At 48.0% G+C, this 27,736-nt stretch overlaps 2 protein-coding genes across 6 annotated transcripts in view; both read right to left on the bottom strand.

Annotated features, from left to right (window-relative positions):
• Window positions 1-1,851: 1,851 nt before the first annotated feature.
• On the bottom strand, window positions 1,852-2,504 carry LOC128754838 (histone H1-like). The gene has a single exon (XM_053857780.1). It carries the CDS (start codon window positions 2,476-2,478, stop codon window positions 1,852-1,854), a length of 627 nt encoding a protein of 208 aa, XP_053713755.1. The 5' UTR covers window positions 2,479-2,504.
• Window positions 2,505-10,466: 7,962 nt separating this feature from the next.
• LOC128754804 (collagen alpha-1(XI) chain-like) overlaps window positions 10,467-27,736 on the bottom strand; it is a 35,087-nt gene continuing 17,817 nt past the window's right edge. For 4 of the 5 annotated variants that reach the window (XM_053857702.1, XM_053857703.1, XM_053857705.1 and 1 more), the window contains 65 exons: window positions 26,054-26,221; window positions 25,561-25,652; window positions 25,170-25,291; window positions 24,851-25,013; window positions 24,124-24,246; window positions 22,977-23,096; window positions 22,786-22,911; window positions 22,677-22,724; window positions 21,864-21,905; window positions 21,716-21,778; window positions 21,571-21,645; window positions 21,417-21,497; window positions 20,483-20,539; window positions 20,337-20,390; window positions 20,199-20,252; window positions 20,078-20,131; window positions 19,948-20,001; window positions 19,825-19,878; window positions 19,707-19,751; window positions 19,305-19,358; window positions 19,118-19,162; window positions 18,993-19,046; window positions 18,883-18,927; window positions 18,768-18,821; window positions 18,440-18,484; window positions 18,213-18,266; window positions 17,402-17,446; window positions 17,158-17,319; window positions 17,037-17,090; window positions 16,912-16,965; window positions 16,799-16,843; window positions 16,668-16,721; window positions 16,550-16,594; window positions 16,436-16,489; window positions 16,276-16,329; window positions 16,147-16,200; window positions 15,976-16,083; window positions 15,805-15,894; window positions 15,680-15,733; window positions 15,443-15,550; window positions 15,265-15,372; window positions 15,142-15,195; window positions 15,010-15,063; window positions 14,568-14,675; window positions 14,456-14,509; window positions 14,333-14,386; window positions 14,195-14,248; window positions 14,000-14,053; window positions 13,834-13,941; window positions 13,712-13,765; window positions 13,592-13,645; window positions 13,474-13,527; window positions 13,273-13,326; window positions 13,092-13,199; window positions 12,967-13,020; window positions 12,824-12,877; window positions 12,641-12,748; window positions 12,454-12,507; window positions 12,358-12,393; window positions 12,237-12,290; window positions 11,845-12,160; window positions 11,667-11,779; window positions 11,529-11,597; window positions 11,070-11,303; window positions 10,467-10,999 (listed from right to left, as the gene is read on the bottom strand). In XM_053857702.1, coding sequence (XP_053713677.1) covers window positions 10,853-10,999; window positions 11,070-11,303; window positions 11,529-11,597; window positions 11,667-11,779; window positions 11,845-12,160; window positions 12,237-12,290; window positions 12,358-12,393; window positions 12,454-12,507; window positions 12,641-12,748; window positions 12,824-12,877; window positions 12,967-13,020; window positions 13,092-13,199; window positions 13,273-13,326; window positions 13,474-13,527; window positions 13,592-13,645; window positions 13,712-13,765; window positions 13,834-13,941; window positions 14,000-14,053; window positions 14,195-14,248; window positions 14,333-14,386; window positions 14,456-14,509; window positions 14,568-14,675; window positions 15,010-15,063; window positions 15,142-15,195; window positions 15,265-15,372; window positions 15,443-15,550; window positions 15,680-15,733; window positions 15,805-15,894; window positions 15,976-16,083; window positions 16,147-16,200; window positions 16,276-16,329; window positions 16,436-16,489; window positions 16,550-16,594; window positions 16,668-16,721; window positions 16,799-16,843; window positions 16,912-16,965; window positions 17,037-17,090; window positions 17,158-17,319; window positions 17,402-17,446; window positions 18,213-18,266; window positions 18,440-18,484; window positions 18,768-18,821; window positions 18,883-18,927; window positions 18,993-19,046; window positions 19,118-19,162; window positions 19,305-19,358; window positions 19,707-19,751; window positions 19,825-19,878; window positions 19,948-20,001; window positions 20,078-20,131; window positions 20,199-20,252; window positions 20,337-20,390; window positions 20,483-20,539; window positions 21,417-21,497; window positions 21,571-21,645; window positions 21,716-21,778; window positions 21,864-21,905; window positions 22,677-22,724; window positions 22,786-22,911; window positions 22,977-23,096; window positions 24,124-24,246; window positions 24,851-25,013; window positions 25,170-25,291; window positions 25,561-25,652; window positions 26,054-26,221 — 5,138 coding nt within the window. In that variant the 3' untranslated portion in view covers window positions 10,467-10,852. Of the gene's footprint in view, window positions 11,000-11,069; window positions 11,304-11,528; window positions 11,598-11,666; window positions 11,780-11,844; window positions 12,161-12,236; window positions 12,291-12,357; window positions 12,394-12,453; window positions 12,508-12,640; window positions 12,749-12,823; window positions 12,878-12,966; window positions 13,021-13,091; window positions 13,200-13,272; window positions 13,327-13,473; window positions 13,528-13,591; window positions 13,646-13,711; window positions 13,766-13,833; window positions 13,942-13,999; window positions 14,054-14,194; window positions 14,249-14,332; window positions 14,387-14,455; window positions 14,510-14,567; window positions 14,676-15,009; window positions 15,064-15,141; window positions 15,196-15,264; window positions 15,373-15,442; window positions 15,551-15,679; window positions 15,734-15,804; window positions 15,895-15,975; window positions 16,084-16,146; window positions 16,201-16,275; window positions 16,330-16,435; window positions 16,490-16,549; window positions 16,595-16,667; window positions 16,722-16,798; window positions 16,844-16,911; window positions 16,966-17,036; window positions 17,091-17,157; window positions 17,320-17,401; window positions 17,447-18,212; window positions 18,267-18,439; window positions 18,485-18,767; window positions 18,822-18,882; window positions 18,928-18,992; window positions 19,047-19,117; window positions 19,163-19,304; window positions 19,359-19,706; window positions 19,752-19,824; window positions 19,879-19,947; window positions 20,002-20,077; window positions 20,132-20,198; window positions 20,253-20,336; window positions 20,391-20,482; window positions 20,540-21,416; window positions 21,498-21,570; window positions 21,646-21,715; window positions 21,779-21,863; window positions 21,906-22,676; window positions 22,725-22,785; window positions 22,912-22,976; window positions 23,097-24,123; window positions 24,247-24,850; window positions 25,014-25,169; window positions 25,292-25,560; window positions 25,653-26,053; window positions 26,222-27,736 lie in introns of those variants that run through there. The other variant, XM_053857706.1, reaches the window with a different exon arrangement.

The raw sequence follows: 27,736 nt of genomic DNA, 5'->3' as shown, positions 1-27,736 counted from the left end.
AGAACAAGCACTTAAAGATAAGTGAGCGGCTCTTAAAAGAGCCTTTGTGTTTCGAGTATATCCAGTCTGGTTTAACCGCCGAAGCCGTACAGAGTGCGGCCCTGCCTCTTAAGCGCATAGACCACATCCATGGCGGTCACGGTCTTCCTCTTGGCGTGCTCGGTGTAGGTGACGGCGTCACGGATCACGTTCTCCAGGAAGACCTTGAGCACTCCGCGAGTCTCCTCGTAGATCAGACCGGAGATTCGCTTGACTCCGCCACGGCGAGCCAGACGGCGGATAGCGGGCTTGGTGATGCCCTGGATGTTGTCGCGGAGAACCTTGCGGTGACGCTTGGCGCCTCCTTTACCAAGTCCTTTCCCGCCCTTGCCTCTGCCAGACATCTTCTCAGCTCAGGTAGTTAAACTGAAATGGTCCTCGACAGTGTTGCCGCGAAGAATATAGTGATATGGCGGACGTGCTCGAAGACAGAGGCGGAGTCAACTCTCACAATGACATCACGTTTTCCTGTCATTGGTATGAAAAGTGAACGAACGTCTTACGAGTTTGAAATCATCTTGATATTTTCAACTACTGTGCCACTTTTTATTTCTCACCGAGTGAAAAACGTCTTGTACACAAGAAACATTCGCATAACAAAACGAATATCGAAGGTAGTTGAACACATAATTGATAAGAATTAACTTTTCCATCTAAGTGACATATTGTAGACTTTTGTATATAAGAATAATTATTGCCATAAAATGGTCGCAGTTAATTAGCTGTCTGCGAGCATGCTGTATATTTCATTATTGAATCTAGTTTAAAGCGTGTGCTTCTTAGAAGAATGGTCACCACCCGCTACATTCACCTTGGAAACATTCGCTCGTTAGTTCGAGTGTGTGGCTCTGAAAAGAGCCGTTGTGGTGTCGAGTGAGAGGCGTGTGGATTTAAGCTCTCTCTCCACGGATGCGGCGGGCCAGCTGGATGTCTTTGGGCATGATGGTGACTCTCTTGGCGTGGATGGCGCACAGGTTGGTGTCCTCGAAGAGGCCGACCAGATAAGCCTCACTGGCCTCCTGCAGAGCCATGACGGCGGAGCTCTGGAAGCGCAGGTCGGTCTTGAAATCCTGAGCGATCTCACGGACCAGACGCTGGAAGGGCAGCTTGCGGATCAGCAGCTCGGTGGACTTCTGGTAGCGACGGATCTCTCGCAGAGCCACGGTGCCGGGCCTGTAACGGTGAGGCTTCTTGACTCCGCCGGTGGCAGGAGCGCTCTTGCGAGCGGCCTTGGTGGCCAGCTGCTTCCTGGGGGCTTTGCCTCCAGTGGACTTACGGGCGGTCTGCTTGGTTCTGGCCATGATAACAACGTTCGCGCTTCCTCAGAAGTGATACGTATTAGCCGCCTCCGTCCGTCTTATAAAGCGAAACGCAGGGCAGCTGTGATGACGTTTGGACTCCTGATTGGTGCAAAACTTTCAGTCTCATCAGCGCAGCTGCTGATTGGAGGAAAGCGGAATTTCCAAACTGCTTTCAACGTTCGATTCACCCTCTAATTCTGTGAATCCAGTGACAATGACCTCGAATGAGACTGTAAATTTGAAGTTTTGAATAGAATCTAAATAATGCTAGTTTTACAGGGTCTTTTGTCTGCAGTGTGAGGAGGAATGTTCTGTCAGATCATGGACACCACCTTACTGACATCTGAGAGAAACATGCATCGTTGGTGTCTGTCACACTAAGACTTAATGCTTAATAATACTGTGTGTGTGTGTTAGGGTTATATATATACATACTGTATATGACGGAAATGCTCAACAGAGAAGGTGGGTGGCTCTGAAAAGAGCCTTTTTGTTATTAAGCACCGAAAGTTTACTTTCTCTTTGGTGCCGCTTTCTTCGCTGCCTTAGACGTCTTCTTCGGTGCTTTCTTTGCCGCAGGCTTCTTCACCACCTTCGGCTTGGCGGATGTCTTGGTCACCTTAGCTTTCTTGGGGCTCTTCGCCTTCTTCGCTGCTGCTTTCTTCGCTTCAGTCTTCGCAGGCTTGACCTTCTTCGGAGACTTTTTAGAGGCTGCCGTCTTCTTCACCGCGGATTTCGGCTTCCTCGCCGCTGGTGCTTTCTTGGCTGCTACGGGTTTCTTGGCAGCGACCTTCTTGGTTTTTGGAGCGGCTTTTTTAGTCTTGGGCGCTTCTTTCTTGTTCATCTTGAAAGAGCCGGACGCTCCGGTGCCCTTGGTCTGGATCACGACACCATTAGCCACCAGCTTCTTGATGGCGAGCTTGATGCGAGCATTGTTCTTCTCCACATCGTACTCACCGGCGGCCAGAGCTTTCTTGATGGCGGCCAGTGACACACCTCCACGCTCGTTGGAGGCGGACACGATCTTGACAATGCGCTCGCGAACACTCGGTCCAGAACTGGCGGACTTGCCTGACTTCCTCTTCGGCTTGGAAGCTTTTGCCGGGGCGGCGGCTGGAGCTGGTGCAACTTCTGTCATATTCTTAGTCTGTTTTCTCCTCTCAGTTGACTGTCTAGTCTAAACTCCACCAGCGAACGAGGCGGTACTTAACTATAGGATGAGAACTGTGGAGAGTGAAGCAGCTGCAGCTCAGTTGTGAAGCAGAGCGTTGCCTCAAGTTGTGTTTTCTCTCCGTCCATCAGCGAGAAAAACGACAGAATACCGCCCATAATCACGACTTTTCCCAGTCGCATGTGAAAGTAAACCTTTTTAACTTCACACTGACGTCCTCGGCGGCTTCATTTGTGCCGTCATTTTGTTTGTCAAGTCGCCAAACTTCGCCTCTCCGTCGTCGTCAGCCTCGCTACCGCTTCGTATTTCTCCAATAAAACAATAAAGCTCCTCGCTTCCGCGACCAAACACACTCTTTGCATCGGAGAACAAATTAGCGAGGAAGCGTAAGCACCACAGACGAGTGTGTGAATGACGGAGTGTGAATTAATTCACGTTTGGTGACGGGCACCAAACACACACCTCCACTGCCGCGTCCTGTCAGTTGCTTCAGTCTGTCGCAGATCTCTTTGGCTGAAAGGGGGACGAGGTTTCAGACTTACCAGCGTTTAGAAAATAAAATGTTGTTTTGTTGATGTTTCTGATTAACAAACAGAAAACGATTGACATTTCATCTTTACACAAAAATGGCTTTGTATTCTTGAGGAAATAAATCTATACATTTCTCCAAAGGGACAAGAAGCTGAATTGTGCTTTTTAAATTGAGTATATATATATATATATATATATATATATATATATAGTTGGAATTTCTTGTGCCACTAATAAGGAAGTTATTCACAGACGGAGGAATGCTGAATGGAGAGAGTGTGGTTGAGTGTGTGTGAGAAAGAAAAGTTACAGGTGGAGTTCAAAGAGTGAGTTGTGATGAAGGAGTAGTTGTTATAGTAGTAAATGAAGAAGTAATACTTTGCTGTTGTTACTGAAGTACAGAAAAAGATTCACCTTTGTAATCTGTCTCCAGGTTTGGTCCCTCCTGCTTCAAAGGACTGACATTTTATAAATCTCTGTCCAATTTATTCAATTTCTTGGACGATGATGTCATAAAATTGAGTTTATGTGATCCCAGAAACAATGAGATCAAAGGAATCACCGTACCAGATTAAAGTATTTACGCCACTCTTGAAGATATAAGACTTTTGACTCGCACTGTGATTAAGCCATACGAGGGACCAACCCATCCAGGCGTGGCTGTCAATGAGATTTAAAGACATGGACCGTGGCACTCGAATGCAACGTGTTTTGACCCGAGAGAGAACAGAGAGGAAACGTGGAGCGGCTGAGAGGATGGAGCTGATCCACCGTGGAAGTTGAGCTGGAGTCCACTGATAGACCGGAAGAGACAGGGGAGCGTCTCAACATGGACGACATCCATGTCAGAGCCGAGATCCTTCTCCCACTAGTCACCAAATATTTCGACCGGATCTCGGCGGTGCAGTGGACGATGCTGGCCGCTGGGTCTTGGGACTCGGCCACACAGGTGATTCTAGCGGAAATGTGTGGCGAAATTGTTCAGACTCTGACCGTGGCTGTGCTGAAGCGAATGATGCCGGCGCTGCAGGAGCGAGCAAATTCCACCCCGAGCGAGTCCAGCCTCAACATTAGCCTGGGTGACAGCATTCCCAAAACCTTCGCTGCAGCTCTGAACGTTCCTCAGCAGGCGTGTCAGAGTGCACAGCAGCTCACGGCGCTGATGGAGGGCGAGGTCTTGCAGAGAGTCAGCACTGCGCTATCTGCTGCCAACAAGACCAAGGTCTTCTACGTGCCGGCAACCATCAGAAACCTGACCTCTCATTCCAGCATGATCCAGAACATCATCATGTGCCTCAAGAGATTTCTGAATAAGCTGAACCAGAAGAGCTTCGCCTGCTGCTGGCAGTGCAAGAAAATTGACAACGACCAACACAAACTGAGGGAGGTTCAGGAATTCCTGGTCAGCGAGGAGCCGGAGCGGTGCGAGTCATCTCAGAGTCTCAAATCTGGGATCAGCGTCCCGTGTGCCACTGAAGCCGTGACAGGAATTCTCCAGAAATGGTCCTCTGAGTGTGTCGCCAGCGAGAGGAACCAAGTCTTCAAACCATCCTGCCCTTCTCCGGACGCTCAGGAGGCAGCGGCACAAATCGTCACCACAGTCATCGAGGACTTGCATCAGCTTTGCTATGGGCACAGTGATTTCCTAAACAGCAACTCAGCCGCCACTCACTTCAACATGAGTTTGATCATGGATAGAGTGAAGGAATTCTTCTCCTCAAACGCCGACGTGCTCAGCGTGGATCAGAAACAGAGGCTTGCAAACTTCATACGGACGCAATTTAAAAAGACAATGACTCGTTTAGAGGGCATGGTCCAGAGTGGGCACTGCGACTTCCTGATTGATCTCAAGTCCAGTTCGCTGTCTCAGTCGAGTCTTGCTGAAGACGCTTCCTTCATCGCCCTGAAACCTCAGCGAGACAAGTCAGTGACATTTGACAGGAAAGCCATGTGGAAGGTCTTCTCGGGCGATTTGGAGACGATCCAGAGCAACGTGGAGGAGATGTTTTTTAAAGTCAACCTTGGTGGGAAATCAACAGAGCAGGTCTGTGAGATACTCGAACAAATCAGTGGTGAAATTCAGACCTTCTCCAGAGCACTGACTGATAAACTGTTCAAGCAAATCACTGAGGGACGGATCTGTCCGATCCCCTTGTTCTCGGGAGGGAAGCGGCACTCGGACTCTGTACTCTCAGCGGCCAACAGGCGAATCGAGGAGACAAGGTTGGACTCATGTCCTGATGTTCTGTATCTGATGACAGAGGACACGGTGTGGAGATTCCTGCAGCAGGTTCTTCTGTGGGTGCAGATGGAGTCACTGAACAGCCACCCAGAGAAGGTGTCCGGCGCGCTGAGCGACATCAATGAATGCATCATGAAGATGCTGCCTGAGAACAGCGAGCGGCTCCAGCAGACCACCCACCGCCACACACAGACTCTTTCCAAACGCCAGTCCTTCTCCTCATCATCTTCCAATTACGACTCCAGCACGGACGAGGACGACAACTTTCTGGCCAGGGCGCACGTGGACAGCCGGCTCATCACCCGCAATGTCCTCTTCATGCAGGACACGACCACCTGTAGCCAGGACTTCACCTTCCTGAGTCAGCTGTCCGGGGAGAAGTTCTGCCCGGCGTCAGTCAACTCGGCGGCGTCCAACATTGTGCTGATTAGCCAACTGGTGGGGGCCCTGATCATGAAGTTGGTCAAGCTGCTCCCATGGGAGTCCAGAAAGTCCATGCACATCGAAGACATCCACCTGGTCATCAGAGACCTGTCGGAATATGCCCTGGAACAGCTGAGTCCCCCCTTGACCGCGGTGCTGATGGACAACAGCTGCTTCAATAAAGTCATCAAGGCGGTGATGAAGGAGCTCATCCATGACATGCGCTCGGTGGAGAAGCTGATGGACGGCCTGATGAAGCAGCCCAGTCCTGCTTCGTACAGCAACTTCATCAACTGTTTGAAAAACAAAATCATCACTCTGGATGCTCCGACGACGAGAGGCAAGATCGGGGACTTTTTCTCGAGGGTGTTTGCTAAGCCACCATGCTTCTGACTGAAGTCACCAGTCACAACCATTCTTCTGTGAAGATGATGTACACAAATGTGAATATTCTTTGTGATGTATTAAAAGTTTATTGTTGTTGTTGCATACTTTTGGGGGGATCTATTGTGTCACAATAAAGGGGCTTTCACACTAAAACCGATGGGCCATTTGCGGCGCCAGTTTCCCAATATTAGCATGGGTGGGGCCCTCACAGGGCACCTACTCTTTGGTCCGTAGTGAGACGTATAGAAAACACTAATGGACGATGTACTTAAATTTGTAAGTTCCTGGTTCCACTGTAACTTTTCCATTTACGATGAACATACCTTTAATGGCAGTGGAATCTCATCTTCATAGATAGTAATCACCTTCCATACTGTGCACATCTGTGGTGGTGACCTCATGGAACATCTTCTCATTGTTGAGCGTATTCTGGTGCTGTTGACATGAAGTGGATTCATAATTCATCATCATTTGTCGTAATTCCAGTTTGAGCCCTGTAACCCGGAAAACATTACACCCAAAAAACACAGGTGGACCCAGACTGGCCCTGGACTTGCATCCATCATGGAGAGGAGGGGTTTGATCCCGGGGCATCTCTGGTGTCTAAAGTGCCGCAGAGTTTGTGATATGTGGCGACTCACTGGAGACAGTGTGATCATAGGCGTAAGCTGCACGAATCATAGCAAAACAACCAGGGGGCTTCTGGAGGCGTTGTTGAATTGCTGTTATGAAAACAACCTTATAAACCCACTGGAATGGTGTGGTCGTGGTGGAGTGAGTACTGAAGAAGTGGGATAGCCCAGAGAGACGCGAGGACAGAGGAATGAAGCGGTAGAGTTACTGACTTTCTGTGCCTGGAGTTTGAAAGCAAAATCTCTGATGTTGATAAAGGAGATCGAAAGGTGAAAGTGTTGTGAATCTGAAGCCTTTAGTGTAGACCAAGACAGAGGCAGGACTAGAGAAGTGGCAGGTTTCAAGTGGAACTTTGATCAAGTGTCGTGAACTACTGTAGGCAGGAGAGGCTCAGAGATGAGTCCATCAGAGGGACAGGTGGAGAAGTTTGGAGCCCAAGGGAGGACAGAGTGAAGAATGAGGTCCATGGATGTGGTCATCATGAAGAGGAGAGGAGAAACTAGGGAGGACCATCAAGATAGGGTGTGATGGAGGCGCTCAAGTGACAGAAGTGAAGATGAAGGTCAGTGTCATGAAACATTTGTTCAAAGCCAGCGATGATAGCGTCATCTAGTGTCAAACTGAGGACACTGTTCATGTTCGGTCACTGGTGACAACACTGAAAACAGAAGTGTCTTAAAGTGAACATGGTGGCATCATAATGTTGGCACACATCTTCAGTGGAACATGTGACATCATAAAAAAAGGTTTCCCAGTCAGAAAGCAGACGCAGAAACAAAGCAGAAAAGCATCTTAACCTTGATCCAAAACATCGATACTTAGTGACATGTGAGCTGTGTCCATGTATAAAAACTCTGATGTCGTTTGATCAATCACAAAGCTGGAAAGTTCTCAAAGATTTGGGCTCCTGTTAAGCCGCAACATGGATTCCATTCAAGTGCAGCCAGGGACCATTCAGCCGCTGGTGAAGAAGTATTTTGAGCGGGTGTCGTCAGTGCAGTGGACGATGTTGGCTGCTGGGGTGTGGGAGTCGTCCACCCAGGTGCTCCTGGCCGACATGTGCACCGAGGTCATTCAGATGCTCTCCATCGACGTCCTGAGACACCTGGCGCCCGTGCTGAGGGGCCAACTTCTGAGGGCATCTCAGCAGCAACTGAAGCAGTTGATGGACAAGCTGAGCGTGAAACTCGGGGACGCCATCCCAATCACCTTCGCCGCCGCTCTGAATGTGGCACCGCAGCCGTGCAGGAACTCAGCGGAGTTGACTGCGTTCATCGAGGGGGAAGTGCTACAGAAGGTGAACTTCGCTCTGTCCGCTGCCGTCACCGCCAACGTTTCCCAGCCCATTCTGTACGTGTCCAGCACGATGTGGAGCTTCGGGTCCTTGTACATCATGATCTGTCACATCACTGAGTGCCTCAAAAGACTCTTGAGCAATTGTGAGGAGAGTTGTGTTCAGTGTTGGCAGTGTGCCAGCGGCGTGGCCACACCCATAGTGAAGTGTGGAATCAATGTTTCCTCAGCATCTAAAACTGTGTCTGACATCCTGCGGAAGTTGACCCCTGAGGGCGACGACTCCACACCGACTTGCTCTCTGGATGCCCAAGTCACTGCTGCTCAAATCGTGGACTTGATCATAAGGGACTTTCACCAGGTCAGTGAGGGCACCCGCCCCCTTCCGCCTCACTTCAACCTGAGCGTCATCACGGACGTGGTGAAGCACTTCTTCTTGACTCGTGGACACAGAGGCGCCACTCAGGCCGACTGCAAACAGAGGTTCGTTCACTTCGCCGGCAGGCAGTTTGAAAGAATGGTGGAGCTGCTGAAGGTGATGATTCAAAGCGAGGACGATGACGTCTTGGTCAACATCCAACAACTCCGCTCATCTCCTTCCCCCGCCAAGGCATCACGCACCATCGAGATAAGAACATGGACGCTCGCCAGACACGCCATTTTCAACGACATTTGTCCCCAAGTGGAGAATCTTTTCGACAAACTGAGCTCTCCAATCAAACCGTCACGGGACGTTTGCAACATACTTAAATCTATCTGCGATGAAATTCGGATATTTTCAAGAGAGCTGAGCCAGTTGCTGTTCAGTCACATGGGTGACAGCCAGACGGAAGTCACCACCATTCTACCGCAGGAACGGCGACCTTTAGACTTGGTCATCTCGGAAGCCAAGAAGAGAATGGACGACAGCGGGCTGAGCATCAGCGCTGAGTATCTCTACGTCATGACGGAGGACGTTGTGGGAAGGTTCCTCCAACAGTTGCTCCTCTGGTTGCAGGTGGAGTCTTGCAACACGATGGGCCCCGCGGAGAAAATCTGTGACGCACTCTGCAACATCACCAAGCACATGATGATGATTTTGAGTCTTCCCAGGAGCCCGAGCAAAAACTCCATCCAAAGTGACGACTCATACACCCAGCAACTCAGGTCTCCCTCGTGCAATTCCTGCAGCGAAGAAGACTTCATGGTCAGGGAACATGTGGACAGTCGGCTGATCTCATACAGAGCTGCAGCCAATCCCAGCATGTCTGCCTGTGACATGAACCCAGAGTCGCCTGAAGAGCTCGACTCTGGAAGCTCCACGGCGTCCTCCAGGGGGCTGGTGAGTCACTTCGTCGGGGCTCTGATCATGGAGCTGGTCACACAGCTTCCATGGGAGTCCAGAAAACTGCTGCTGATGAACACCATCCAGCTGGTCACCAAGCATCTCTCAGACTACGCCATCGAACACATGAGAGTTGCCGATCCTCTGAAGGAAAACTACAGCTTAAAAAAAGTGGTGAAGGGTGTGACTAAAGATCTGCTCTGCCAATTCAACTCCCTGGAGGAGCTCATCGAGACGCTCATGACGCAGCCAGACCTGTTCTTCTATAACCATCTGGTCATCTGCCTGAAAGATCACCTGGGTTCTTTCTATACTCCGAGGAGTCGAGGCAAAATGGGAAGGTTTTTCTCAGCCATCTCCAGAGCGTTCACGAACCCCCCATGCTTCTAATTCTAACCAGGAGGTTCTGGCATAAATTGGCATGAAAATAAAACCTTATCAGCAATTCACCTCCGCACAAGTTTGGTCATTTTAAACCTGCTCCTCATGACTGCGCCCCCTTGTGTCTGCAACTGTGATAGTACTATACAGTAGGAAACTCAACAGGAATAGATACTCGGGTGAGGTGGAGATGGAGGGACAGAAGGTCCGGGGTTGGTCCAGTGCTGGAGGCACCATGAAGTCAGGTGATGAGAAGTAGGCTTCTTCAGGTGACCAAGTGATTGACAGTTGTGAGGATGAACTCTAGGGACACCGTGCAGCTCAAACACATTCAGGGTGTGATCACAAAACTACCCAGGTTTGTGGCAAGCAGGCCGGAAAGAACTGTGTTGAGAGGAAAAAAACTAGAAAAATCCAGAAAGAATCATCATCCTTCAGGGCGGATTTGAGTCTTGAACCAAAACTACGGCTAGTTCTTGCGGCCCTGTTCCATTGTAACCAATTGTCCAGGTTCTAGAACTCAGATGTTTGTGTTTCCGTGACGTCATCGGATTGGCCAGCGGAAGTGGGAGTCTCACGAGTATCGGGACAAGTCTGGCAACCCTAACCCTACAGAGTAGTTCTTCTGGAGCGCTACATTCACAGCTAATCCGTGGAAACATGTTTTTGTACATGATTCAGTGGCCAGATGGTTACGATGTTATCACCGTGAACAAACAGACACAGCCATTTCAACCACACTTTTATCAGCTATTATGTCAAAAATATAAACATTTTCAATACAAAACTCAAACATTCACTGCCCCAGGTCCCTCTATAAAATTAAACTCTGCAGCCATGTTAGCACCGGGATGAACGCCACTCCACTATACATTACAGATAATCATCACAACAACAATCGACAGCGCTTGAAGAAACAGTACACGTTGAGGTTCGATGACAACAGACCTGATACGTTTGTGATTATGTTAGTGCAGAGACTTGAGGATGACAGTGTGTGAACGAGGATCAATGAAAAACAAATAACAGCATCAACTTATAAATATGCAGCACCAGTCTCGACTATAGTTTTCTCCCTGCTCGTGGAAAGTGTCTTTGGCTCCTTGTACTCTTAAATAACAGTCTCTTCAGCCGTTGAAACAAACGGGCCCCACTTGGAAACCGAACTTCTGGTTAGCGTTTCCGAAGTCGGACACGGCCACGTCGAGGATGGGAAGTGTGTTGGACAACGGAGCGTCGATCTGCAACACGGTCCTCTCCTGTCCCGAGCGTGACTGCGATGAGAAGAGTGAGCATGAGCCACACTGCTGCAGACACAGAGTCCGGAGGAACCGCAGCACTCACTTGACAGCCGTCGTACACGGCGCTTATGTAATGCGTGTTCTCGTGCGTCAGCTCTTCACCGTTACTGCCTCTGAGGCGCAGTGCTCGCGCGTGGCTGTGGGTGGCGGCGTTGAGCCAGGCGGCAGAGTTGAGGCAGTGGTAGGTGAAGGTCTGTCGTGCGGTGGCGCTCATCAGCTTCAGGAAGTTCAGCTGGACGACGTGAACGGGAACGCCGTCCGACCCGGAGTAGGAGAACTGAAGACAACAGGAGGTGGTGAGTCACGTCAGTGGGACCAGTGTGAGTCACAGCGCAGGCGTGGAGCTCCGTGGTGCTGGTCCATAAATTATCCTCACACCTACTCAAATAAATGTCCCGTCTACAACCACAAGGGGTCTATCGGGGGCTCTGCAATCTCCAAACATCCATATATCCGTTGCATTTAAGTTGGAAGTTGATTTAAAGCAGTAACGCTGAAATACCTTTTTCCCCTTCCGGAACTCGCTGTACCAGCCTCCAGGCTTCTCCCCCTTCCATCCCGCGAGCTTGACCTGAAGACAAAGCTCACAGAATCAACTGGGTTTTGGTTGATGGCTGCCTCAGCACTGATCCGGACTCACCGACTGAAACTTCTTGTCCGGCTGCAGACACGTCTCGCCCTGCGCCGTGAAGTTACAGAAGACCTTGAAGGAGTCTCTGTGGCAGCCCTGGTTCGGATCGATCCAGTACTCCCCTGAGCAGGAAGCGAGGGAAGTGTTAGCAACGTCACTAGCACAGATCCAGTCAGGGCTTCTGTACCGTTGGGCAGATCTGAGTGAAGCAGCCACAGCTCCTTGCAGGTTCTCGCTGGGCTGTTATACGTCCCAAGAGGATTCCTCAAACCCTCCACCTCCACTTTCATGGAGGACAGTGAGGCGAAGACCTCCTCCATACCTTGACCTTCCTTCTTCTCGTTCATCCAACCATCAGGTACAGGCTGATCTCCCTGCATCCACTCGTCCTCCACAACTTCTACACGCTCTTCTTCTTCTAGAGAGGCTCCGTCCACGATGACCTCAAGTCCTCTTCTGAAGCCTTGCTCAGGCAGAGGCGACATGCCAATCGCAGCCAGCCCCTGTCAGAACAAAGAAACCACCCTGAGGAAGAAGATCACCAGGAAGATTGAAGCTAAGACGACAGGTGGTTCTCACTGGAGGTCCAGGAGGGCCTGCTGGTCCAGTGTCTCCCCTTGGACCAATGGGACCCTAAACAGATCACCATCATTAGAGTTGTCCAAGTTCAAATCTGAAGGAACATTGCTGTTGTCCATACCTGGTTTCCTTTAGATCCTTTCACACCGATGGGGCCCTGAGAAGAAGATGCAAGATGATGAAGGTTTATCTCAACAAAGGTTTGAGTTATACTCACAGCAAATCCTGCGGGGCCTGGAGGTCCAGGCGGTCCTGCTGGGCCGACAGGACCCTGGAAGCACACAGGAGTCAAATATACACTATTTCCACTTCTTCACTAAGTATGACTCAGGTTTAACTCCTGAACGGTTCCAGGTTTTTCACTACATGATTAATACATTTAATGTGAAGCCAACTTGTATCACCTCTTCTCCCTTAGGTCCTGGCAGACCTTGGTTCCCTGGTGGTCCCCTGTCACCCTTCTCTCCGCCATCTCCCGGAGGTCCGATGAGACCAATCAGCCCTCCGTGTCCCTGCCACAGAGTTGCGGGTGTATTGAGTCAGAGTTCATGGAGCAGGTGAATTGTTAGCCCCGGGGACAAACGCACCTTGTCTCCTTTCTTGCCGTGGTCACCCTTAAGTCCGGGCAGCCCCGGTGGGCCCTGAAAAGACCGGGATTTGAAATGTGTTCACCCAATCAGCAGTAGTTTCATCCTGATCTGGCACTATAGAAATGCGGTGGGGGTCTCACCATCGGTCCGGGTGGTCCAGTCTGTCCGGGAGGTCCATTTAAACCCTGCTCACCCTGAAGACAGTGACACACAGAACCATGTTAACAGCTTGATTAAATGGACCCTGAACTCAATGCAGACTCACTCCAGGCCCTGGAATTCCTCTGAGACCCTGAGGGCCGAACTTTCCAGGGTGTCCCTGAGGGCCCACAGGACCTGTCTTCCCAATGGGCCCCTCCAGCCCGGGTGCACCCTAAAGCAAAATTGAAGTTGTTTCTTGAAATCATCCAGGAGTTGATCCTCCGCCATCATGAAGGCAGCCTTACTTTCATTCCTTTCACTCCTGCCTTCCCTTCTTTCCCAGGTTTGCCCAGGTGACCCTGACAAACACACAAAAGCATTAATGGGTTCACTACTTCTTGACATTGATTGTCAAGAGCCTGAGGTCACTAGACTATCAATGACATTTCAAATGTTAAGAAAGTATCACATGACACAGAAGCAATAGTTCATCTAATCACACGTACTCTTCTTCCAGGGGGTCCCGGTGGGCCTGGTTCACCAGCTGCTCCTGGTGGTCCCTGGGAAAAAAGGCAGTGAGAAACAACTGCAGTGGACGACAATGTTTTGAATGGCGGGGCTCACCGCTTTGCCAGGCTCTCCAGTGTCTCCTTTAGAACCAGGTGGACCATCAACACCCTGACACAGCAGAGAAAAACAGGTTGGCATGAATCCGTTATGTTACTGGTGGATCGTCTCACTCACGTTAGGTCCGGTTTCTCCTTGCTGACCGATGTCCCCGGTGATTCCGATCGGGCCCTGTGAGGGTGAGATTGTGAGTACAGAGCGTGGAAGATCAGTACAGTAAGTGTTGGTGCTCCACTCACAGCTGTGCCTTTAGGTCCGTCCTCACCGGGCTGACCTCTGGCTCCTGGGGGTCCAGCTGCTCCTGGAAGGCCTGTGTCTCCCTTCTCCCCGTGGTCACCCTTCCCACCCTGCAGGGAAGCAGAAGTTACAGTGCACAGCAGGAACGCATTTCCAACACAGACTTACATGTGGCCCTGGATATCCCACCGGCCCGGGGTCCCCTGCTTCCCCATCCTCCCCCTGAAAGGATGGTAGAAGAGATAAAAACACACACAAATCATTAACACAACAAGCTTTTAATAAAAAGTAGCAGAAACATATCAAACACTTTAGAAGCAGAAAACTCTTTCTTCTCCACTTCCATCGACAACAATCACATACCTTTTCTCCGACACCACCTGGAGTCCCGATCATCCCAACTCTTCCAGTCGGTCCCTACACAGTAGAAGAATGACAGACTTCTGCGTCAAAACCCGCTGCTGTTGAGGTGATAAAGTCGAACACATCTGTGTGACGCACCAATCCACCAATGGGGCCTTGAGGTCCAGTGGGTCCTTGCTGGCCAGGGGGACCCTAACCACGGCAGAGGATGAATAACAGGAAGCTCAATTACACTAGACAAAGGCGATCCTTCAGTCTCACCATGAGTCCCACATGTCCACTCTCGCCTTTCTCTCCTGGCATGCCCGGCATCCCCTGGAACAGAACTCACTGAACCGACGGATCTTAAACACCACCCTCGGACCTGCCATACCTGTAAACCAATTGGTCCTCTGGAGCCCTTAAAGCCTCGCAGTCCCTCGTCCCCTTTGGGGCCGTACATGCCCTGCTGGCCTCGAGGGCCGGGGTCTCCATCTACACCCTGCAAACCAGAGAGAACGCATTTATTCTGGTTACAATAATCGATGGTGCTGCTGCGGAGAGGACGTGTACAACCATCAGTGAGGACCTCTCCTGGAGGTGACTATGCCCCGAAAACTGAAGCCTTAGAGTTCTACCAGACCGTCAAACCTTCTCGGTTCTACAAGAATGTCAAATATCACACTTCACACTTCCTCCATACTCTCTCTCCCCTGGACTACAACAGAAAACACAGCCTACCTCAGTTGTCTGTACAAAAGGACACAGTAATTGTACCAGTGAAATGAATTGTCTCCTTGTGGCCCTTTTAATGTTAGAAAAAACAAAGCACTCACTGGGAGTCCTGGTTGACCGACAGGCCCTTGAGGGCCACCAGTGCCTGGGGGTCCCTGCCCAAAAAAATCACTCGGATCAGACACCATCTGTTGAAGGTGATTTTAATAGGAACTTCACCAAAAAAAACGTACAGCTTCTCCTTTGTCTCCTTTGCTTCCTTTCTGGCCAGGTCCTCCCTGCTCTCCCTGCACACGAACACACACACACAAAGTATTAATTCAAAGAAGGCAAACTATTGTCATCAGACGCTTTACCTTGTCACCATCATCCCCTGCTGGTCCTGAAGGACCAGTAACTCCTGGCAAGCCGACCGTTCCCTGCTCTCCGTCTTGACCTGCTGGTCCGATTGGACCTTTCTCACCCTGAAACCACAGGACAATGCTGTTCTTCTTTTCTCATGAAAGCGGTTCAGACTTAACCCAGTTAACTTACAGGCTCCCCCTTTTCTCCCATTGGTCCTGGACCCCCGATCGCACCGACTCGTCCTGGCTGGCCAATGGCACCGGCAGCTCCAGGCGGGCCTCGCTCACCTGACGCACCCTGAAATCAGAAATAATGACGGTCTGGAAGAGTTTGGCGATACCATGCAGAACTTCTGTCCAAGCTGATCTACGCCCTGTACTTAGCAGCACAAAGCAAGCATCACACAAGACTATTCTTGGTACTCACCACTGCTCCTGCTGTTCCACCGGGGCCGGATCCTCCTTTCAAGCCTGGAGGTCCCTGAGCACATCAAACAAAAATGAGCATTGAGATCTTCTTCTAATGCACGACTGCTCATAGTCCCTGATTACCATGATGCCCGGGGCTCCTCGGCTCCCCCTGAATCCCTTCAGTCCTGGTGGTCCATTCTTGCCAGAGGTGCCTGGGAAACCTGGGTCACCCTGATAAGACATAAAAGGCACTTGCTTTATCCACCTTCCATGAATGATTTTTTAAAGTCTACATTCATGGTGTCAACGCACTTTTCCTCCTTCTTTCCCAGCAGTTCCAGGTAAACCGTGCTCTCCTGGCACACCAGGGGCTCCAGGGTGACCTCGGTCTCCTGTTGGACCTGGTTCACCTGATTTCCCCTAGATCACACACAATGGTCAGTTCAGACAAGCGACTGACATTTCACGTCTCAGTGAGCTCACCTGCGGTCCCACGACACCGGTGGGTCCTGGTGGTCCAGTCTTCCCTTGAAAGCCCTGCAGTCAGAGTGACAACAATAGTGAGTATGTGGAGGGGATGAAAATGATGATGAGGTGTCCAGCTCAACTCACAGGCTCGCCTCGTTGACCAGGATGACCGGGGAGTCCGTCCTTCCCAGCGGGACCCTAAAACGCAAACACTCATTCACTCAAGGCAGTGATGTCATCAGTAACTACCATTAAAGGACAAACAGGTTACAGTGAAACTGCACTGTGAGAATGAACCACTCACTGTTGATCCTTTAGGTCCTGGCTCTCCATTCCGTCCTTGTGGTCCAGTAGGTCCCTAAGTGACAAAGAAGATGAATGACTACAGCCTCATAGGCATCTTCCACATGCATCCTACCCTCTCGCCGACAGAACCAGGAGGTCCATCTTGTCCCGCAGCACCCTGACACACACAACAACACAGTCAACAACAGAAGCGACTGATGGTGAAACATAGCTGGTAGCGGTCAGCTGACCTTTTCTCCTGATTTGCCAGTAGGACCTCGTGCTCCCCGGGCTCCTCGAGCACCCTGAGGAAGATTAGCGATAAATAATAACTCGTTTGCTCTTTAAGGAACTAAGTAAAATGCTGCAAAGTGTCACACACATTGGGGCCTCTCTGTCCTGCACTTCCTGGTTGTCCAGCCGGACCCTGGTTTGCATCAAATACACAGATCAGTGAAGTCTTTTCAACAGATGTGCTGATATTTCAACGCTCACCTTCTTTCCTTTCTCTCCTGGACCTCCAACTGGACCCGGGAATCCTTCAGATCCCTGAAATTGAAACATGCCTACATATTAAAAATGAATCTATAAATGGCATCAATTGATCTGACTGACTGTACCTTTGGCCCGAGTCGTCCCGGGTACCCAGGCAGGCCTGGAATACCAAGTTTACCCTGGAAGAAAAACCAACCTTTAACTGAGTCCTCCCCAGATAATCATGTCAGATGACAGAATCACAACCTTCTCTCCAGGAGTTCCAGGAGAACCAGGTTCTCCTTGAGGACCCATTTGTCCCTTGGGTCCCTCGACTCCGTCTTCTCCCCGGCTGCCCGGGGCTCCATTTTCACCAAGGTCTCCCTTGCCTCCCATATCGCCTTTAGCACCAGGAAAACCATCCTCACCCTGAACAGATTGTGTTTCAAGCAGACGGGAATGAAACCCATGACAATACAAAACAAAGCTTGATGTCTTCCTTCATCCTGACCTTCTCGCCTTTACTTCCCTTCAGCCCCCTCACTCCATCTGCTCCCTGGAAAGAGAAGACAAAGTGGTGGGAAAGATGGACAGAAGATCTCAACTTACTGTATGACAATCAAGTTTTAAGAATTGAATCCTCAAACTAGTTGTGAACATGGCGAAGGTGTGTAGCTGTTCAGCACCACGTCATGGGCAGACCCTTCCTGTAGACACTTCAAGATTTGAAACTTCCAGATGGGGGAATTATGCTGACTCAGGAAAAGCCTCTAAAACTGCAAAAATACATTAGTTTATATTGCCAATATGATGACTACGTGTTTGTGCCAGTAAAGTTCAGAGGCACAACTGCACCTGGCCAGGACTGAAAGACCTCCTGTCATGGTTTCCGCCAGGATTTTTTGAAACAGTGGCAGTGCACTCCATAACAATGTCCACATCCATGATGTTGTGTTTTCCACTTCATTCATTAAAAAAGAGATTGTAATTCTGAAGGCATGGTGGCTTTCATTTTTGCTGTGGTGATGCGCATGATTAGACATAGTGCACACTGTAGCCACGCTATTATAATTTAATTTAAAAGCAACTCCTTCATCAGAAACTGAGAAACAAAAGCAAAGAAACACACCAAACACTAAAATAGTAAATGAATCTCTTTTCTACCAACTCAACTGAGCACTTCAACCAGCTAGTGAGACTAAAGTGCCTCACTGGGCTAAAGCTAAAATGCTAATGGTGCCATTCTATAAATCTCCAGTGTTCCAATAGATTAACCCAAAATTTACCAGGGAGAGACAGATGAATTACCCATCATAGGTTACCTTGACTCCACGTTGCCCTGGGTAACCAACGGGCCCCTGCACACCTGGAGGACCCTGAACCAAACCAGCCATCACAATCAGACATATAAACAGCATATAAAGCATTTATGTCAACATAACACACCTCTTAACTAAGTTTTGTAAACAATAAAATCAATATGCAACAAGAAAAAGTAACATTTCATTCTTCATTTAAGATACGTCTCTCAGGAAAAGGTGTCACCTACAGGTATTCCTTTTTCACCAGGAGTTCCTTCTCTCCCCGGATGACCCTGAAAACAACAGACAAAAACATCTTTGTTCAGATTCACCTGCAGTCAGGTGTTGCATAAATGTTTCTAAACTGTTTTCCAAAAATAAATGAGTTCATTGACAGGATTTTTAGTGATGTGCGGAATGTATCACACTGCTATCTAGTGGTAGAAAAGGCGAACTGCAAGCTGATACTAAATGTAATGAACAATAGGTCTTCTCATTTTTAACACACTCAGGATCAGTAATATTTGAATTTTTATGTCCAGGTTGAGATTCATTTTTAACTAAAGACGTGCTCACCGGGGGTCCGTCATTTCCAGGTAGACCCTGCATTCCTTTCTTCCCTTGAGGCCCCTGAGAGACAGAAATGAGTTGAGGATCCTGTTCTCTACATTTGGTTGCAAAGAATTCCTACCTTCTCTCCTGGCATCCCGACTAATCCCTGAGGACCTGGAAATCCCTGCAGAGGAGACCACGCGTTAGAATTTCACTGAGAAACTTCTAGCTGACGGGTTAGGTGAGTACCAGGATTCCGGGATTTCCTTGCTGTCCAGCTGCTCCAACGTCTCCAGGAGGCCCCTGGGAAGAACAGTGTTATGCGATGGGCCCTTGACTGACGCCTTTAATTGTTGATCAGTGCTTGAACTTACGATATTTCCTTTTGAACCTTGAACCCCATCAATGCCACGGATACCCTATGAGGAAAGGGTGATTTAGCTTAGTGTTTTCTCACAGTAGCATCTTTCCTCTCACAGCAAGGTTCTCCCAAACACACCACGACATGAAGAGGATTCAAAGATTCAATCTGACTGAGCAGGAGTAGAAAAATTCACTCACAATCTGCCCGGGTGGTCCAGGGCGACCCCGGGAGCCAGTGAGGCCTCTGGAACCCTAAAAAATAAAACAAGGCGTGAATTGTTATGAGCACAGTTTAATCATATTTAACCAATGAAATTTAGAAAAGTCTGACTTAGAGAGCCTCAACACCATTTTACACCATAATCTGTCTTTCAATAATCTAAGGGCTTGTCTTCTCTCACAAATCCTTATGAAAGAGAGAAAGAGGTGTCAGGATTCAAGGTCATAAGGGAAAATTCAGGGTTCATTTATATGCCTCCTTTAAAGTAATTATCCCAGTACAAACACAGTCATCCCTGGATAATCTTCTGCAGGTTGCATAGAACATGTTGGGCACTTGAGAGATGTGCTTCAGTAGCAGTGCTTTTTAGTATCACTCACAGCATCTCCTGGCTGTCCCCTTGGTCCTGGTGGTCCTTCAGATCCCTTAAACAAAAACAAACATAAGCAATGCATGTCAATCAATGAACACACACAAAAAAGGTAATAAAAAGCTCACCTTTTCCCCCACTTGTCCGGGAGAACCAGCAGGACCAGGTTTCCCTCGTTCCCCCTGCAAAAATCCACGAAGGGAGGTTAGAAATCACATGTCATCTCTGAGGATTTTATTCTTTTAGCTTACTTTGTGGCCCTTGTCTCCAGGTAGACCAGGTAAGCCATCCAAACCTCGATCACCCTGGTGGAGGATATGAAGAATATTATTAAGAATGTAAGGTCTAAGGAGCATGTTGCAAGTATGGGTTCATCCTCACCTTTGCACCGGTTTCTCCTAAAGCTCCCCGACCTCCATCAGCACCTCCTCGTCCCTGGAAAAGTGTCAGAACGGTCAAAACATTGAATGCTCCTCAGCAGGAATGAGAGATCAGGTCGGACCCTTTTTCCAGGTCTGCCGTTCGGACCAGGGATGCCGGGTAATCCAGGAGGACCCTGGAGAACACAGACAGGTTTCCTGACATCACAGATCACAAACTACGTGACCTTCAAGTGTGAGCATCGATATTAAGAACTTACTGCCGGCCCGTTGTCTCCACTGGAACCCTTCAGCCCAGAGGGTCCGGGGGCACCCTTGAAAGAAGCCAAGCATGTCAATACGTTGATCCATATTTTACATTTAAAAAATACAAATAAAATCACAAAATTAGACAAGCCACACTCACCAGTGGTCCAGGTCTACCTCTCAGTCCCAGTGGTCCTGGTGGTCCCTTCATAGCCATCTGGAATCAGGACAAGTCAAATGGCCTCAGATTAAGAAACATTTACATGCAAGCACTACATAAATATTAATTATGAGCTGCAAAATATTGGAATTCCTCTGAAGCATAATGTTGCCAGCTAATATACATTGAGATTTCAGATGGGCTGTTTTTGTTTGGATGAGAGGAAACCAGCAAGTAAAAAGAAGACTATGATGGTGGCGTTTACAGAGTAGTCTTGAGGAGGAAGGAGTGTTTGAAGTCGAACTTTTACAGAGCGTTGCTGCCCATAGAGTGACCTCCTGAGAGTCCACACACAACACAGATGGTGACACAGATGTGCCTGATTAGGATGAGGATTCAGACCATTTAGTTTCCCTCCTGTTAAGCAGCTACTTAGAGTGAAAGAAGAGGGAAAACCTGGACAGGTCTCCAGTCCATCACATGCCACATGTAGACAACCACTCACACTTCATTCCACAATAAACCTCTGTGTGTGGTTGGACAGTGGGAGAAATAGGAGTACAGCACGGGACACATCTAAACTCCACATAGAGAAGATTCACTTCAACACCATGTGCTTTCTCTAACTTCAGTGAGGTTCTCGCTGTCTGCAGTGGTCAGTAGTCATCTAGAATGATCATGCCACATGGAGGTCACGAAGAACCAAGGCAGCAGATCCCGGACTCAACCGGAAGTGATTGCAGAGAATAAGAAATCTGTTTTATGTCATCAGAACATAACACACAACAAATTTGACAGCAGCGATGCACCATGGGACATTTAGCGTGACTACTGATGTGCTCTGACAGATAGAACATAAAGCCATGGTGGACATCAAAACACTTGAGTTAAAATAAAGAACTCGTATCTGTGAACTTAAAAGGTGTTTCACAACCTTGGTTTGCTGCAGGATGGCCTGAGCTTGAGCCTCTTGAGCTGACACCACAGTGCCCATCTTGTCCCCGCCAGACTGAAACTGCAGACAAAATCAGGAGCTCTCACGTAAAGAATAAAGACAGGGTTGAATGCTGTCAAGAAGAGGATCTCACCGGAATGATCATGACATTTCCCGGCGGACCTTGTATCCCATCAGCTCCACTCAGACCCGGCAGGCCAGGAGGACCCTGAAAAGACAAAGAAATAAGCAGGAACAGAAACACAGATGTTTAGATCTGCTACAAAAAAGGTCCTAACTGGTTCTCCTGGATCTCCTCGAGGTCCCACAGGTCCAGTTATTCCAGGAGGTCCTGACTCTCCCTGGGTGAGGACAGGGATGAACACCGATACAAACCTAATAGTAAAAAGCTGAACTGTGAATAAATACAGAGGATGTTTAACTCACAGCAGGTCCTGGGGGCCCGTAAGGTCCGACGACTTGAGTTCCCTGAACGGATTAAACAGAGTTTTAGCCCTACTGTCTGTGGCATTACTGAGTCAAGGTCATGCATCTAACTTGCCCAATGGATGATGAGCAAAAGCGCATAGAGTTTTGATTTTTGATTGAATCTGAATTAGTTATACACTCATGAACAAGATCCCAAGATACTTGAACTCTTCCAGCTGGGATAGCCAAGACCGACGGCTCCGTGCAGCATCTTCAGCCATGCGAACTTTGTATCAGTACTGGGTAATATCTGTTCGTTTTCACACCTGAGGTCACACACTTTGGGGAGTGACCAAGAGATGGCTCCAACATCTCTGCACTGGTGAGGGACTCTGGGCACGTCTGACTGGGAGGAAGCCCGTGGGCAGACCCGGGATACACACAGAACGACTCGATATTACACAACAGTAAGTGAAGAGGAGAGTCTGGGCCTCTTTTTTCGAGTGCTGCCACCGTGGACGGACTGATGGATAAGAAATGGTAGCGCGTTTTTTTGGAACCAAGACACAAGAAAGCTTTGGTGCTCCAGTGGGAAAACGAAGCAAACGTGTGCTAAAGAAAACTATTCTTCTGCTACCAGATCATCCCACGAAGCTGGACTTTCAAGCTTGAATCACTACACCCTACCTGCAGCCATAGTAAAGTCAGATTAAGGCGTAAGACCAAACAAACCATCAACAGCATCACTCAGAAAGTTGCCAGACATGACACAGTGAAAAAATAAATAAATAAATAAAATGAGCACACTAAGAAGTACATATATTTTCCTACCGGTCCCAAAATTCCCGGCTCGCCTTTCTGTCCTTTCTCAGGTATTTCCTGTTAAAACAAAACAGGTTGAGTGTAAGGCAAGATGGTTCCAGGGTTTATTAGGTGTCACCTCTGCGCTCATGGTGTGGGGTCGCTCTCTTGCCGCAGGTCCGTATCTCTCATCATACTCCTCCACATACTCATACTCAGGGTGGTAAAAAGCTGTGCCATTGTCGTAGTCCTCGTATTCTATGATCTGCCAGGGCGAGCACAGATTACGCCACCGCCGTGGATGCATTTAAGTTCACGTCGCCACCTCACCTCGTAGTCAGTGACATTCGGACCAGACGTCACTGTGGAGACGGACACTTCGTCGTACAAGTCGCTGTAGTCAAACTCCTCGAATTCTTCCACCACGCGTTTCTTGGCTGGCTTCTCCTCCTAAAGCATCAAAAACAGGGATTTTATTTGCATCTTTGCATCATTCTTGTGAATAGTGTTGAAACTGATCTTATGAACATTGTTGCTGCCACCAGAACAACAAAAATAAGTCGCTTCGTTCATCACAAACGCTGATTATCAAATGAACAATAACTACATTGCCTCTGATCTACAATAATTTTTCGTTATGCAAAATAAAAAATAATAACAAATGAAATAACGGGTACTAAATCTGTATTACATTTTTTAACTTCTTGTACCAACCTCACTAGGTCAAGAGATTTGAACAGAATCAAACATCAGAATCAAAATAAACATAAAAATGCATTCTAAAACAAGGGCATAAACATTGAACATCATGACAGCGTGCAGCATAAAGCGAGAAGAGTTCAGTCAGAAGAAGAAAACTATAATAAGTATTGCATGGGCAGGGACACACAACCGTTGTGTTCAGATGATGATAATTAAAAAGTGCTTTCTACTTTTTTGTCAAAAAAACAAGGTGCCTTCTATTAAGAAGAATAATACAGGTTTGAATGTATCTGCTGTGATTCTGGTCAGTGGTTGTCCCGACGATGTAGAAAACTATGCTGACTTAGATAAGTGACAATAACAACTGCACAAAACCTTGTTGTGTACGATGAATTATTTAGTTCCCAACAGTCAGCGAAAGAACAGAATGTCATAGGACCAGGAGCTGCAGCTGCAGGAGGGACCTGCCTTGTATTCAGCAGGCGGTCATAATGTTTTGGCTGCTGCGATTCGACAGAAGGTGGCAAACAAGTGTGTATTTGTTAGCATCACAACACAGATATAAAACAGAAAAGTGATGAAGGGCAAATGATGGATTTTAATGTCCAAAGGTAGTAAAATGGTAACAAAACGCCTCATGCACAACAAGAAATACAACAGTCTTTATCCTTGTCCAATCAGCCACACCTGCAGACCACATTGTTGTGTGAGCCAGGGAAACTATTTTGTTCAGCCTTCATGAGTGAAACTGAGCCATCACGGGTGAGAAACCTACTTCCACCGCCTCCACCAGGATGCTGTCATATGGCAGAGCAGCTTCGCAGTCTGGGATGTAGTCCTGACAGTAGGTCTCCGCAGCTCTGGGGTCGTCGACGATCAGCAGCTGCTGGATCTCTCCCTGTCACACAAACATGTACTAATGATGCAGCTGATCCATGTGTTCGATTTCATCATCTAAAGCTGCGTGTTTCCATTTCAACAGATCAAAGTTCTCCACATGCTGTTTCTATCAGCGCTTGATCATCTCCAGGGGTTTTGTCGGCGCACATGCACACACTGAGAGCGTCTGGAATGGGTCCAGCTCAACAGATGGGCCACCTGACGCAGCCCAGGTCAAAGTTCACCAATTAAAAGCCTTTAAATGGCATCAAGCTGCTGGCGAGTCATTGGAATAACTTCACACAGCTACAGATTAATAATAATTTGTCATCTATTAAGCATGCCTGTCACATTAGCTGCGAGTAGTACACTGGCATCACCACTAGAGGGCACTCTATTGAGCTGGCAGGTATTAAACTGACAGGCTCTGACAGATTATTCAAACACTTTGACACATTTTTGTTTCCGTCTCTGGCATCAGCTCTGCTTCATCGACTCCATCTTTATGAGACTGTAGCTGATGATTTATGTGTCACATGGTGTTACGCACCATTTCATTCATTTGTTCCGCACCGAGTCCTGTTACATAACGGAGACGCGATACATGCGCCAACAATACGCACCTCAAATACACCTTCATCGAGCAGGCGCGTTCCAAACACGGTCACTCCCTCAGTGCTGAGATGTGGCTCCGAACCCCTCAGGAGGTCCAGGGTGTCCACCTTGAGGCAGTCCAGGAACAGAGTGACAGACTGACCCTCCACACTGTAGGCTACTCGATGCCACCTGACAGGGACCACAACATTGACTGGTAACTATATTCGTATATGATGATGAATCCAGCAAGGTCAGGGTTTCTCAAGCGGAGATTCAATTGTTATAAAGTGAATGAGCTTGACTATCATTGTAATCAAACTCCCTATGCCTTTGTCTTGTACTCACTTGCCATCAGCCAGGTTGATTTTTCTGAAAGTCGGGTACATTTCAGGAGTAGGTTGCCCTTCGTGGTCCTCATACAGGAAGACTGGAGAGCGTCCGATCTCAATGCCCAGCTGCTGTGTACCCTGAAAGGTGACGGAGATATTATGAGGAGAGACTGCTTTAGGATGCAGGCTCCGACCACTCACATAGACTGAAAGTTAGTTTAGTAAGGGACATTTAGATGAAACAGAGCATCTTTCTTGCAAGTTATATAATTTTGTGTCCTGTATTTTGATACCAGAAAAGCAAAGCTGAGAATGTATATATATAAGAGCACAGTGTCAGTACACAGTGACACTTCTGCTTCATTTATGCAAGAACTCAGTTATTCTGTAGGTTTTAAGCTGCCTACCTGGGGGTCGTACATGGAGAGGAGGAAGACCTGCGAGCCCTTCACAGCTCTCACTGTTGTCATCACAGAGAAATCCACAGGAAACGGTGCATCTGCAGGAGACATCTTGTTTCACTATACATGTCAATCCCTACTGGAGACACAGGTGACACGCCCCCCCAAACAGTTCAGCTAGCTATGATTGAGCCATTCTAACACACAAAGCAAAAAAAAAATTGTTGACCAGGTTCTTTTTGTCATAAGCAATAGAACAGTTGAGTTATAGGGAACAAACTTGGATTGTACAAAAGGGAATGTGGCCTCCTGACTGCAGTTACTCACTCTCAAAGTCCCAGGCCATATATCATTACATCATGGACCAGATGTGGCTCTTAGACCATGAGTTTGACACCCTTGTTGTGTGAAGCAAAGTGACAACCAAAATGTAATTTTCTTAATAGGGGGAGACTCACATTTGTGGAAGCCTTCAAAAAACAGATGATGTGTGACTTACCAGGATACAGCTGCTTGGTCGGTGCACTCAGTTGGATCTTCTTGTCAATCTTATAGGAAAGGTCCGGTTCTTCTCGAGCCGCCCGGCTCGTGCACAGACCAGCCTCCAGTGACACCCCTTCCATGTCCTCAGACAGCTCCAGCACCTTCAGGACGTCGATGGGGTTGGCTGCAATACAATCCAAAAGTATCAGCTGTTGCTCTTGACAGGTTGTAGAGATCTACCTCTGATCCTCAGTCAGAAGAAATCATGATAAGAGACGTCTTGGTAATTGAAACTTGTCCACAGAGATCTAAATCTGTGACTAACATGAGGATTTCTGGCAGAAAGCAGATTTTTAAAAGCTGAAGATGAGAGACCAGAAATATTTACGTCTCTTCCACTGACATTAAACAATTTTTCTTCAAATCATTATAATCACAGTGCTTAATGTTTGGCCATCAAATTCTGCATGAGTCTGTGATCAAAATGTATAAACATTTTGGTGCGTTATTAATGCAATAAGCGGACTTGTTCCATTTATATTTATGATTTTATTTTCATCCTCTCAAGAAAAGCAGCCACACAATGCCAGACAAAAGACTCTCCACACATTCACAAACACAACTAATATCATATTTTCCAGCTTTTCTGGGAAATGGGAAACACGTTGAAACATTCATCCACCCATCATTTGTACAGGATGGCATTGCAGGGGCAGCAGCTGAAGTAAAAAGGCCCATAGAATACTGCGATGCTTCTGGGTTTGCGTTCTGAGAGACATAATCTCCTGGGTCAGCCCCAAGGCCTCCTCCTTGGTGAGCACCTCGCTGCAGAGGCTGTCTTCTCAAGGAAGAGCAGTGGTTCTACTGACTATCTCCTGGATGACTAAGCTGGTCCAGAAACCCTGCAGACAACGGAACTCTTGTGATCTTGTTCTCTGGCTCAGTAGACGCGTTAAACATTAAAATCCACCAGTAAATCAAGAGCTTTTGTTTTTCTTATTTCACAAGGTTATTCGACTGTTGCACACAGTACTCACATTGGGATAGTTCACCAAAAACTTTATGAGTCAGACCAAAGATGGAGACCAGAATTTTTGGTGATCAGTGTGCTCACTTTAATATGTGAATTCAAAGAAGTTTGACGCAGATGTGAGTCCCATCAGCATCCACACACATACACACATTCATCAAGCAAGCATGGAGACATTGGTCATGGAACACTGGGGTAAGCAGAAAAGGGCTGGATGTAAAGACAGGGACCAGTGAAAGTGAAAATGGAGACATGGAGGTAAAGGAGAAGGATGGGCGGCAAAATATATGGTGGGGGAGAGGAAAACGTGCCTCAACTGGAACAGCCTCTTTTCACACGTTTTTCTGGGGCTTACGTAAGCCTACATCTGCCTCACACATTTTGACACACACTGAGAGAAACACATGCAAGCTTGGCATGTTGTCAGTCAGTGTAGCAGATCTATCTGCTGCCCTCCTTCCGGCTTGTTACTCTGCCAACCTTCAACTGTATAGAAAGACAACATTTCCACAATGGAGTCCAGCATATGTGGGGTTTTACTGACTTTATTGAGATTTATCTTGATTTACTAAACAGTCAGTCCAGTTCGAACTTACAGTTGTCTGCGAGATCAAAGTGGAACTTGTCCAAAAGTGATCCATCCCTCTTACTACATGGAATTAAAAAATA

This window comes from Synchiropus splendidus, chromosome 2 (assembly GCF_027744825.2).
Source record: "Synchiropus splendidus isolate RoL2022-P1 chromosome 2, RoL_Sspl_1.0, whole genome shotgun sequence".
NCBI classification, from domain to species: Eukaryota; Metazoa; Chordata; class Actinopteri; order Syngnathiformes; family Callionymidae; genus Synchiropus; species Synchiropus splendidus.
The sequence above is the reverse complement of the archived record's forward strand: the minus strand, read 5'-3'. Positions and strand labels throughout refer to the sequence as shown.